We start from the raw sequence: 12,558 nt of genomic DNA, 5'->3' as shown, positions 1-12,558 counted from the left end.
AAACAGTTATTCCTGACAGCTACCCCACATTAAATCCCCGGTGCTGGTTGCGTTCCTGCCAGAGCAGCAAAATGGAAATCAAACACAGTTGCATTATGAGCACATTGTTCTCCCTGTCACTCCAAGCTCAACCCTTTATTGACAAAACACACAGTGAATCCAATAAATCAAGGTCACGGGAGGAAAAAGAAATAAAGAGTGGAGTGGCTGCGATAAAAGTAATTGTGCATTTATTGAACTTATTGAACCGAGTGTGACCAGTGTCTACCTGTTCATTTGCTGATTTTATTTGGGAAAACCGAAATTCATTGGCAGACATGAGGCATCGTCCTCACTTTCATTCATATAAAAAAAAATTAAACAGCATCTGAAATACAGGCTACATTCCCCACAGATCATAACAGTTTTATGGATGGTTATAGTTCAAGCCCTATTTACTTAACTGTATTGCTTTAAACTTATTTTTCGATAGCTAACACAATCAGAAAAAACTTTGTGACAAAGGACTCTGGTAAAAGGGGGGGGTTCCCAATTGAATTTTATAGACTTTGCAATCAGCAAGAAGTTACTGACTGCAAGAATGGAAGAATATTACTATTATGGGAATAATATTGGGTTGCGTCAAGCGAAGAGATGACTCTCTTGGGGCTTCCGCACAGCTTGATTGCTTGCATAATGACCTCGAAGGCTGGTGGGTACTTGTTACTGAAATTTGTGGCAAACCTGCCTGGCAGGGAAGAGGCTGAGACAGGGTTCTGCCTGTTGTATGTGTGTCGCAGAAGAGAAAATACGGCAGTTTTCAGTGTAACCAACTAAGGAGAAAGAAAGGTGAGTTTTATTGCTGGGTAGCAGGAAGATGCCTTGCAGGGCGAGCTTACAACTGCCTGTTGTTACTTTTGGAAACAGACAATGCTTTACAGATTAGATCTGGGCTGCCCCCTATGCTGAATGTTTGTATGTTTGTAATCAGACAGGTACAGTGGTACCCTGGTTGTCGAACTTATTCTGTTCCGTTCAACTCCTGAAACCCTTTGAAAACCAAGGCGCGGCTTCCAATTGATTGCAAGAGCTTCTTGCACTCAATCGGAAGCTGCATCGGACATTCAGCTTCCAAAAAACACTCGCAAGCCAGAACACTCACTTCCAGGTTTTGCAAACTTCGGGAGCCAATTTGTTCGGGAGCCAAGCTGTTCAACAACCAAAGTACCACTGTATTATGAAACACCACTGACTCTCCAATCCATGCAGAGTCACCAGAAAACTGATCTAGTAAAAGGCCACATTTAGAAGTTCCTCTTGCTTAAGGAACTGAGAACATGTGAAACATTATTCTCTTTCATGAGACTAATGAGTCTGCTTTCGGATGATTCTGGCCATCTCTTGGTCCTTTTCAGCCTGGTTTTATTTATAATTTTGGGACAGAGACTGCATCCATAGCACAAGGATGCAGTCCTTTCCAGAGTTTTGCACCCTTGGAGTTTTCAGTTAGATATCGTGACTCCCTGGAAGCACGCTGGAATAAGTGGAATCCAGCAATTTGATCACAGCTGTCCTAGAACACCTGTAGAGCTGTTTTAACCTTTAAGGCTCTTATCCCGTATAAGCATGCCAGGTTTTTGCAGTTCTGCTCCAGGGACCCTCCCTTCTGGAGTAGCATTTCTGTTAGCTTTTCTGGCTGTGAAGGTGTGGAATGTTCTCCTCTTCCTCAAGAGGTTAATTTATGCTCCTTTTGAGACGTATAAAACCTTTTGGGGAGTCAACCTGAATTGTTTTATATTTTCATTAAAAACCCAAAACCAAACAGGTTTAACTGTTTCAGAAACATTATTTTGTTCAAAAGTGGTATATAAATACTGGAATACTGTAACAACAATAAAAATTAATGTGAGACAGTACTCCCAGAACCCCATTTGTACAGGTACACTCATTAAGTCACAGTGAACAAACAGGAGACAAATGTACAGCAAATACCTGAAAGAGCAGGAAATTAAATTCTTAACACAGTTAAAAATCTAAGGCACAGCTCTTGCATTCCAAGTTTTGGCGTAATCTCATAATGGTAAGCCCTTTAAAACAAATAACTGCATTCCAGTTGTACAAATCCAACACCTTCTTTTTGTCTTCTTGATTTATAACAGAGTCAGTGAGTACAGAGAGGACAGAAACAGATTCAAATAACACAATTCCTCAAGGAGAATTTTATCTGATGAAAATACTTCCCTGTAGATGGTGCTCACACCCAGCATCTGAGCTCTGTAGTGTTCATTAATTACAAAGGCCCCTAAGCAGAAAATAATATTTACTGCTGTTGTAGGAGAAGAGGATTTTCCGGGGGCTTTCCCCCCACTGTATCAATGGGGTCTAGGATGGGTCTAAAAAGAGCTGGAAATTGATTAGGAAATACTAACACCAGAAGCTTTAAGGTTTAATTCCTTGATATCTGAGACACTTTCAAGGGTCATATACAAAATCAGATAATTTGTGAATTCAACATAATAGAATGATTTCAACACAATATTCTCTGGGATGCTGATTATAAATCTATCTGCACTTTGAAGCCTATGGCTGAGTCTTTGACACTTCTTCCTCTTCCCAGCAAACTATATTTGCTCATGATATATAGGAACAATAGTCCTGTTTAAGAACGTAAGAGCTCTTTTGGATCAGATCAAAGTTGTATTTAGTCCGGTACTTGTTTCCCACAGTGAACAACCAAATGCCGATGGGAAGCACACAAGCAAATCATCAGTGCAACATTTGAAGATGGCTATCATATCTCCTCTGTCTCCTCTTTTCCAGGCTAAACATACCCAACTCCTTCAACCATTCCTCATCAGGCTTGGTTTCCAGATTCTTGATCATATTGGTCACCCTCCACCACACATTCCAGATTCTCAATCTCCTTCTTAAATTGTGGTGCCAAGAATTGGACACAGTACTCCAGGTGTGGTCTGACCAAGACAGAATAGAGCAGTACTATGACTTCCCTTGATCTGGACACTATGCTTCTGTTGATGAAGGCTAGAATAGGTTCAGCATTTTTTGCTGCTGCATCACACTGTACTCATATATCCTTTTCACATGTACTACCAGTAAGCCAGGTAAAGCAGCTAAAAATCCACCTAACAGACTTCCGGGTTGGCGCCATCGCCGAATGGCGGACTCCCTCCGAGCTCCGGAGGGAGCCTGCTCGGCAGGGGCTGGGTCCTACCGCATCGGCGACGCGGGGACCCTTAAAAACCACGGCCACGGAGGCCGTGGACATGGAGACTCGGCTGGCACTGCTAGCGCCCTCCCGACTCGTGAAGGAGCCTTTTTAAAGGCTACGGATCGGGTGCCGGGGAGAAGCGTGGTGCTTTGAGTCCTCTGCTATCCCTGCCGAGCGAAGCCGCATGCCATCCGGCGGAGAGCGCTGACTTCTTCCATTGAGAATTCGGATTTGTAACAACAACCCGTGAGTAATTTGGAAACCGGGTTTAAAAGGAGAAAAAAAGAATTTTTTTTTCGGATTTGATACGAGCGGGGGGGGGATCCAAAAAGGAAGTCAGTCCCCCTCCCTACTGTAAACCTTCCAAAACAAGGACTGGGAAACCAAGGTCCAAAAAGAATTGAATTGCTGATAAGAACTAAGAATTCCACGATGGGAAACTACAAGAACTGTGCTGGAGGAAGAATTGAGGGAGAAGAAAAACGTAACCCCCCCCCCTGGGAACCGGGGTGATTGAGGAGAGAGCCTGGCGAAAAGCGAAGGAGATTTTGACAGCTGCCAAAGTAGCTGTCAAAGTCCGAAATTTAAAGAGGACTTGATTATGAGGACTTTGCTGGTTAATTTTGCTACAATTTGTTACAATTTGTCAAAACTTGGATATAAAATGGCGAAAACATGGATAACAATCGGACTTTTGGACTAGAGAAAACAAAGTTACAACAATCCCCCTAGAGGAGTTTCGGGACATTACAAAGAAGGTCGTAAGTGGAAAAATACCATTGGAATTCTACAGGACTGGTTATCTTCTGGGAAAGCTGCGAAACGGAAACAATATTGTGTCTACAGGGTGTTTAGCTAAACAATAGAATTTTCTATTGAAGAAAGGAAGGGACTGAACGTATGTTTTTGTTCCTGAATAACAATAATCCCTGCAGACCTACTAAACTTCTGAATTAGAACGTTTTGGCAGCGGAACAAGAGGAAACTGGACTACAACTTGGAAAGAACAATGGGGGGAGCTTTATTAAAGATTGGAAATTAAATGGTTTAAAAATAACTTTAAAAATAATTATAAAAAGAAAAAAGCCAGCAAGGAATCGGGGGGAAAATGTGATTTATGGTCTTTAAGAATTCCAGGCAGACAATATGGATTAGTGGTCAGGGGGAATTTAAACCGGGGACGGGGGGGGGGAGTACTAGAATCCAAAGGCTTGTCAACTATTTTTTGAATTGGCTTTTTTTCATTTACTATACTTTTTATTTCTTGTTTCTTATTTCTTTATTGTGTGAGGTGTCTTTATCACTAAAAAAAAGGGGAAATTGTGGAATGGAAAGGGGGTGGGCCCTGGGGAGAGAACTCTTGTCTTTTATTAAGGGTACTGGTGAGGACTGAATAATTTTAAATTTAAATTTGAATAATGGTTTAAACAAATTAAGTTTTAATTAGAACTGAGAACTTGTGGAGCCAACAATATGATAGGGGAATATGGTAGGGGTGGGGGAAGGAGGGAGTCCCGGAAAGAGGGTGTTTGAAAAGAAGGCTTTGAATGTATTCTATTCTTTTTCTTTCTGTATCTCTGAAAATCTTAATAAATATTATTTAAAAAAAAATAAAAATCCACCTAACAGCTACTTTGTTCAGCCCATATTTTACCAGCTTCTCTGCAAGAATATCATGGGGGACTTTGTCAAAAGCCTTACTGAAATCAAGATACACTATGTCCACAGCATTCCCCTTGTAACCTCATCCAAAAAAAGAGAGAGAGAGAGAGAGAGAGAGAGAGAGAGAGAGAGAGAGAGAGATATTTGTCTGGCATGACTTATTTTTGAGAAACTCATGCTGGGTCTTAGTAATCACAGCATCCTTTTCTAAGTGCTCAGAGATGGACCATTTAATTATTTGTTCTAGGACCTTTCTTGGTATCAACATCAAGCTGACCAGTCGGTAGTTATCTGGGTCTTCCTTTCCCCCTTCTCAAAGATTATAGACAAAGGTTCTGAGATTACATTGGTAAACTTCTTTAGTACTCTTGGGTGCAGCTCACCAGGCCCTGGAGATTTGAATTCATTTAAAGTCGCTTGTGACTCTCCTGACCACTGCTGCATGTGTCCCGTGGGTTGCCCATCCCATCTGATTAAAGCTGTGTGTTACTCATGGAACAAAGTCTATCCTACACTGTAGGAGATACAGACAAAAAGGATAACCTTCTGCTTTTCATTTTCCATATTGTCTGCCTACAATTAGCAAAACAAACATTCATTCTTATTAAGATACGATGATCACTATTCAAATAAAAAAATATCCTTTACAGCATGTGCCGTATCCTCACAAAAGTGGTTCAGTAGGCTCACAAAAGAATTGAGCCAATTACCAAGCTGATGTCAAAATCTATATTTTTAAGCAAAGTCCATCACAGCTACAGTAGCACAGCTTATACATAGCCGCTGAAGTCTACCAGCGGCTGGCCACACACTGCTCCGCTGTAATGTGCATTTTCATAGTGGCACAGAACATCACTGTGTCTCACAATGGGAAGTCAAAAGAAGAAAAATTATTTATAGCAGCCAGAGGAAAATGTGACAACGCACAGCAGAGAGCCGCTATATCATGCACCGCTAGCAAAGAATGGAATAGAGTTAATAGGGATGCCTGGTGCTCGGTAAAAGCTGTTACTCATTAGCATCAGTTACACCAGCTTCCAGGGTGCTTGATGACATTTTCTCAAATTACCAAACTACAACACCACAGAAAAAGGTAAGGAAAGCTGGACTGCAAGTAGAAACCACTGAACTTCAAGCAGTTATTTATGATGTATTTTGGGGAGAAGATTCTTTGAATCATCTGCATGGTATTCTGGACAGAATCAGGACGTGGCAGAAGATTAACCTTTCACCCCTGCAATCAACATAAAGCTGAACAGGAAATAAAAGGGAGGAAGGACCTACGTAGTATCCAAAATGGGTTCTTCCTGGCTTCTGTACACCATGCAAAAATGCAGACCAAGCAAAAATGAGAATTATCTGTTTAAAAGCTCTGAGATTAGCTTTCAACAATTAAGTGTGCAATAGTCTCAAACATTTAACAACAGGAACTCGTGGTTCTCTGCCAATACTTGCTGTGTCTGGGACTGGATGATTTATAGCTACACTCCATTTGATTCTCAGAGCTAAAGCTCCCAGAAATTCTTGCTACACACTCCTGTCTACGCAAGCCAGCTGCTGCCTAAGCACCTAAATCAACTGCTTTGACACCCTAACTTCTCCACTTCCTATCATCCTAACTTTACTCCTGCTTTCTTCATTCCATTGTCAATCATGCCTACCTGGACATGCTCAAGTCTAGACTGCTCTTCCCTGATGTCTGTTTTGCTTGCCCTAAAACACACACACACAGACACACAAACTTTTTTTGCCATGGTATGATTTACCAGTCATTCAGAAATTCCATTGCAGAGACAGCTAATCAGGTCTTTGATCACAAAGGCTTGGACCAGAAGTACAAAGATTTACTTGGAATTAGATCCTACTGCTTTCTGCACAATTTATTTCCCTGCAAGCATGCTTAATCATGGAAGATGCAAAATCTAAGCTTTACAAAAATCATCAAGGAAAAATAAGTTAACTTTCCATTATCATCCTTTGTAACCTCATGGAGTAGCTGCTGCAATGCCCTTTAGCTATAGCTTCCCTTAGAGGTAATTTAGAAGAACCAGCTGGTATAAAATCCCATGGCCCACCTCTTTGCAGAAGTAGGGTTGATAGGAACATATATAGTCTGCTGTACAATTTGCTGCACTAGCTATCTATCTGCTTCCTGATCCAGCTGACAAGTGTCTTTTCAACCACCTCGGACCTTAATTCCCATTTTAGGATAGGATTTTTCTTATATTGAGTCTTTAACCCACCTGGCATGATAATGTTGGAAAAGCCCAGCTTTCTTGTTATCGATACTCCATGGGTAAACATGGATGTGTAGTCCCTCCTGATTTGTTCAATGTCTCCATGTAGCAGCTGCAGAGACACAGCTAGACCTATAAAAGGAAAAGGAAACAGTCAAGAATCAGTCATTACTCACTTTTCCAGAGAAGAACCAGGGGCCATCTGTCAAAAGAATCTAGACAAGCAGCACATAAATCCACAGGGCCAATAACAGGTACTGTATAGACCACCAATTCTTGGGGACCATAAAGTGTTCTAAGATTGGAAATCCATTTTCCCATGCAAACTGACTTCAGAGATCATCAGGTTCCATAATAAAATGGGCACCATTCAGAAATAAGGGCTTCACAGTTAAAAATTATAGGCGGAGTTGGGACGCTGCATGCAAAATCCAAAGAGACATTGGCTCGCTTCACAAAAGCATGGCTTGGCTGTTGGGTTCATCCACTCCCTCCCACTTGCATGTTCCAATTGCCTCTCTCCCTTCCTGTAGTCTGCAGTAGTGTCTGTGCAGGAGAAACTAGTTTGCACAAGCAGTAGTTCACCTCCAAATACCAGAATACGAAACCTAAATGCAGTAGTGGTCTGGTGATTGTTGTGGCTGAGGATCCAGTGGTCAGATAGACTCCTGGAGGACTGCATTTGGCCTCCACATCTGAGGCTCACCATGCCTATTATACAGTCTCAAATTTTCCAAAACATATTCAACATGGCTACACCTTTTGATGTCTATTGGTCCAGAAATATTATCCACAGCACCTTCTATTCTGATTTTCATGGATATTTTGCCCGTGATAAAAGGGACCACAGATGACATGTTCTAACATTAGAGATGTGATAATTCAATTTTCAACTCATCCCGTATGTGTGTGTGTAAATGCACATGTGAACACAACTATAATGGGGACTTTTTAAGCACTGGCCATATTATTTATTACCGTTTAACAAATAACTCTGCTTAAAACATTTATTTAACTGAGTGATATTTTTTTTATTGCCTTCTTAGAGACAAAGACACATTTGATACAGACTACAATTACTTCAAAGAAGTAGTCTGCTAAAATAATAAGATATTCTGCACTGCCTGGTGCTGTGTAATCCTGTTATTCTTCCTAAACACTTTAAAGTTCAAGACCTTAAATCTAATTAGCATTTAAAGATTTCTTCAACCACTTCTTTCATCTGCCTCAGACTTCCTTCGGAGAATTGTATTTCACCCAGGAAGCAGGAGAATATCAACCACAAAAGCAGCTTTTAACCCAGGACTTGAAGGAGCTGTCAAGGATGTTAGATTAAGGCCCTTTTCACTTGCTCAAATACCACTTTCAATGTACATTGCATAGGTGCATGTGGATTGTAGTCTTCACCCTCTCCTGCAAACACACAGTACATGCAGCTGAGTATGAGATGGATCTTTCCCAGTATTCAAATACTGCAAATAGGAAGAGAGTTTGATCCCTGCCACAACTCACCATGCTTCTGTTTATCATGTGATGTTGCAAACCCAGGGCATCAGTATTATATCTCCAAAAAAGTAGGCAACTAAAGAAGAATATTCAGCAAAGGTAAAGGTAAAGGGATCCCTGACCATTAAGTCCAGTAGCAGACAACTCTGGGGTTGCAGCGCTCATCTCGCTTTACTGGCCGAGGGAGCCGGCGTTTGTCCGCAGACAGTTTCTCTGGGTCCTGTGACCAGCATGACTAAGCTGTTTCTGGCAAACCAAAGCAGCGCACGGAAACGCCATTTACTTTTCCGCCGGAGTGGTACCTATTTATCTACTTGCACTTTGACGTGTTCTCGAACTGCTAGGTTGGCAGGAGCAGGGACCGAGCAACAAAACACAGGCTAGATTGGTATGGAAACAGGCTCTCCAAGTGTCCCTATTTTCCAGGGACATTCCCAGATTTACAGAAGCTATCCCGGTTTCTGATTTGATCCTTTAGAAGACAGCTGAAGGCAGCCCTGTATAGGGAAGTTTTAAAATGCTCAATGTTTTGTTATGCTTTTATATGTGTTGGAAGCCACCCAGAGTGACTGGACAACCCAGTCAGATAAGTGGGGTATATATAAAGTTGTTGTTGTTGTTGTTATTTGGGGTGTCCCTATTTCCTTTGGAGAAATGTTGAAGTTTATGTGAAATAGGCACTTACTTGTTCAGGTGTTGAGGTCCCAAGTCATGTACAACTTTAAAAGGTAAGTACCAGCATCTTGATTTGGGTCCTGATAAAAAGCATTGCAACCCTCTTTCCAGTTGGTGAAAAAGCATTCCTGAATACTGCTGCACCCTGCTATTCCTCGGAGTGCAAAGAATCAGAAGTAACCCATGTTTGCGAGCCTACTAAACGAAAGTGTGGGCCAGCTCATTTGCACATAAAGTGTTAATAAGCCCTGAGCAAATTCCAAGACCACTGGGACCAGACAGGCACTGTATTACCTTTTAAATATACTGAAGCCACATGAGACCAGTACTCACTTTCATGCAAGGTTTGCTCCATTGTTGAGAAACATTTTATATATACTGTATATATTGTACCAAGTACAAGGTATAGCACATATATCTGAAAAGGTGTCAAGTTTAACTAGGGTTACAACTGCCTTCCAGGCTTTCTACAAGCAAATTTTATGTGGAGTCTTTATGCTTCATAATAGAACTACTTTTTTTGAAGTTGCACAATTCAGGTACCACTGAAACAGGATGAATGATAGCCTGAGATGCTAACAATAGTTTATTGGTACAAGGCAGCTACTGAATGTCCTATATAATAGAATTCTTTAATAAAACTGGAGCTGTCAATTACTTTAAGCCATTGCTGCAAGGGCGTTCAAAGTGAGCTTAGTCAATAGAACATTATCTTCTTGTTTAGATTGCTATAACAATATAACGAAACACCTTTCCAATCTAGCAGAATTTTAATAGCATTAAAATGTAAACAAAGTATAAGCTGGCGTAGGAAGATAATCATGGCTTGAGCATCCAGCTGCACACATAGCAGCTCGAACACTTGGCTGTGTTAGATTATTATAGCCAGTGCAAGTAATGAGAGGGGAAATACAATAGATTGCATTGCAGTCAGTGAAAATAATGAGGGTGGAAATTTTCTGACCGATAAATGAGCAGTGCGGATCGAGCAGAACCGGCGCAATTTGTGTGCAGCAAGACTCATGCTCATCATTACGATATGCAGAATGGGTGGGAAGACATTGCATCGATTTCAGGCAGCTCTGTGCATGCAAATGTATTACCACTTCACAGGTGTAGCCAACGAGGTGCCTTCTACACATTGCTGGACTACAATGTCTATTATCCATGAACATTGACCATGCTGGTCAGGGCTGATGGAGGCTGGAGGACAACAACGGATGAAGACCATCATGTTGTCCACTCCAGAACCACTAAATGGGGCTCCTTTGGGCAAAGCAGAGCTATGAAACGTAAGGTTGTAGGGAGGGGACAGATATTACCTCCATATCATAATTATTATTATTTCATAATATAGTGCCACCATGGCGCTTTACAGAGTAACAAGTCAAGTCCTTGCCTTGAGGAGCTTACAATGTACAATTTGAAGGGAAAAAATGCCTTAGCTTTGCTATGTTCTACAGGAAATCATGGCATGAAGTTCACAATGGGCCACAGAGCAAGGAACCAAAGATAAATTCACGTCTTCAAGCATAATTAGAAGAGTGACACACTCATGAGATGCAAGAAAAGTCAAGGAATGGAAGATGTGGGAGGGAGAAAAAGATAACATGACATCTTGCTACTTTTACCTTCAGGCGTGAGTGATAGCCATTTATGTATTTAGGAGGGAGTGAAGGGTTAAACCTGGGAACCCTTCTAGGCAATATTGTCAGTAAGCTACATGTCAGCAGTGGGCAGGGCCAAAGGGAAAAGTGGGAGGAGCAATGAAAGTACATTTTACCTATCTATAAGCTAGTTTACACCCCCACACCCCTCTGTCTTCCATCCAGAAAAGCAAGAATTACACAAGCACACACTCCAGCCCAGCAAAAACAGGGCATGGTCTGGGGAGAGTTCTGAGGGCCGAGTTGAAAGGCCTGTGGAGGGCCACATTGGTCCCCTGGTCATGTGGTTCCCCACCCCTTCTCAAGGATCAGAGGCTAAACTTGCTTATTAGAAGCACATGATCTGAGGAAGGGCCTGGAATCCACCACTTCCACCATCCAGCAGCAGCTGTGTCCCAAACTGCAGTCTAATTACTGTACTAGGTACTAGAGACTTCAATGGGTGTCTTAGGAAACGGAGCCAGTTCCATCGTCATAGGTTCGCCCCTTCTTCTGCAAGGCCCAGCCCTGGTTTCTGTTCCTTAGTCACACTGGAGTTGGGAGCTGGTTTTTATATTATGGATGGCAGATTGTCCCCTCTCTTGTAACTGTGAGGCTTCTGCTAAACGTGCATAAGATGGGCAAGGAACCAGATAAGGCTGCCAGAATGGCCCCATAAGACATTTCCATCAGCCGGTTCTATGTCACAGAGAACTTTATCTTTCAGTTATCCTAAATCCCCCCCCCCAAGCAGTGCTTGTCAAACGTGAGAGGTCAAAACCAACTCATGGAAACCATGCTGTGTCCTATCACCACCTGCTATGACTAACTACTTACTGCTCATCATGAGTCAGTGCTCACCTCAATAATTATATTGGCTCAGAAGTCATGGTTGTATTTTAAATCATCTTTTCGCGCCTGGCTTCCTGAGATTTGAGTCATGAAGATATATAAACTGTAAGCAAAACTTTCTGGTCCGAAGAGGAGAAGGGAGCAGAAAACTCACAACAAGCTCGAAGCTTGTTCCCGTAATGCTAAGCTACAGTCTATCTGTGTCTGAATGCTGTCAAAATAAACTAGGAGGCGAAGCGTTGCTCATCTTGAAGATCAGAGTGTGCTCTCTCTCTCATGCTGTGAGAAGCAAAATGTATTATTTCCAGTATCTTGATTTCTAGTCAATACTCGAGTGCCTTAGCTGACCATTAATTTCAAAACATGAACATTGCATGGGAATTCCATTTTCAAGTAACCATGGCTTGCCCTTATGTGCAAATCCAGACAAACAGTTTCGGATCCTGACTTGATATACCACTGTTTACATAATGGCACCTGAACTTAGTTGAAAACAGAAATGAAAGCTTCTTATCTCTTCCTCGTGGTTGCATCAAAAAAGGACAAAGAAGGGAGAGCGCATGAGTAACACTAAACCATAGTTAAGTGTTATGTTGAAATCAAGCCACTGACTGATGGTGCAAATGGCCAATGAAATTACGCCTATTGTTTCATTTGCTTTGCTATCTCCTACCCCTTAAGAAATAGTGTTATTCAGAGAATCCCCATCTTTCTAAATTCTAAACAGGGCCCCATGTTTCTAAATCTTTAAAAGAATAATCTAAAAAAATCA

General features: G+C 41.6%; 1 protein-coding gene across 7 annotated transcripts in view; it reads right to left on the bottom strand.

The window, feature by feature from the left end:
• DOCK4 (dedicator of cytokinesis 4) overlaps nucleotides 1–12,558 on the bottom strand; it is a 254,753-nt gene that overhangs the window by 99,254 nt on the left and 142,941 nt on the right. For all 7 annotated transcript variants that reach the window (XM_053407020.1, XM_053407021.1, XM_053407023.1 and 4 more), the window contains one exon: nucleotides 7,114–7,239. In XM_053407020.1, the coding sequence (XP_053262995.1) occupies nucleotides 7,114–7,239 (126 nt within the window). The remainder of the gene's footprint in view (nucleotides 1–7,113; nucleotides 7,240–12,558) is intronic.

Source organism: Podarcis raffonei, chromosome 10, assembly GCF_027172205.1.
Source record: "Podarcis raffonei isolate rPodRaf1 chromosome 10, rPodRaf1.pri, whole genome shotgun sequence".
Classification (NCBI taxonomy): Eukaryota; Metazoa; Chordata; class Lepidosauria; order Squamata; family Lacertidae; genus Podarcis; species Podarcis raffonei.
Note: the sequence above shows the minus strand (reverse complement) of the source record. Positions and strands in the feature narration are given on the sequence as shown.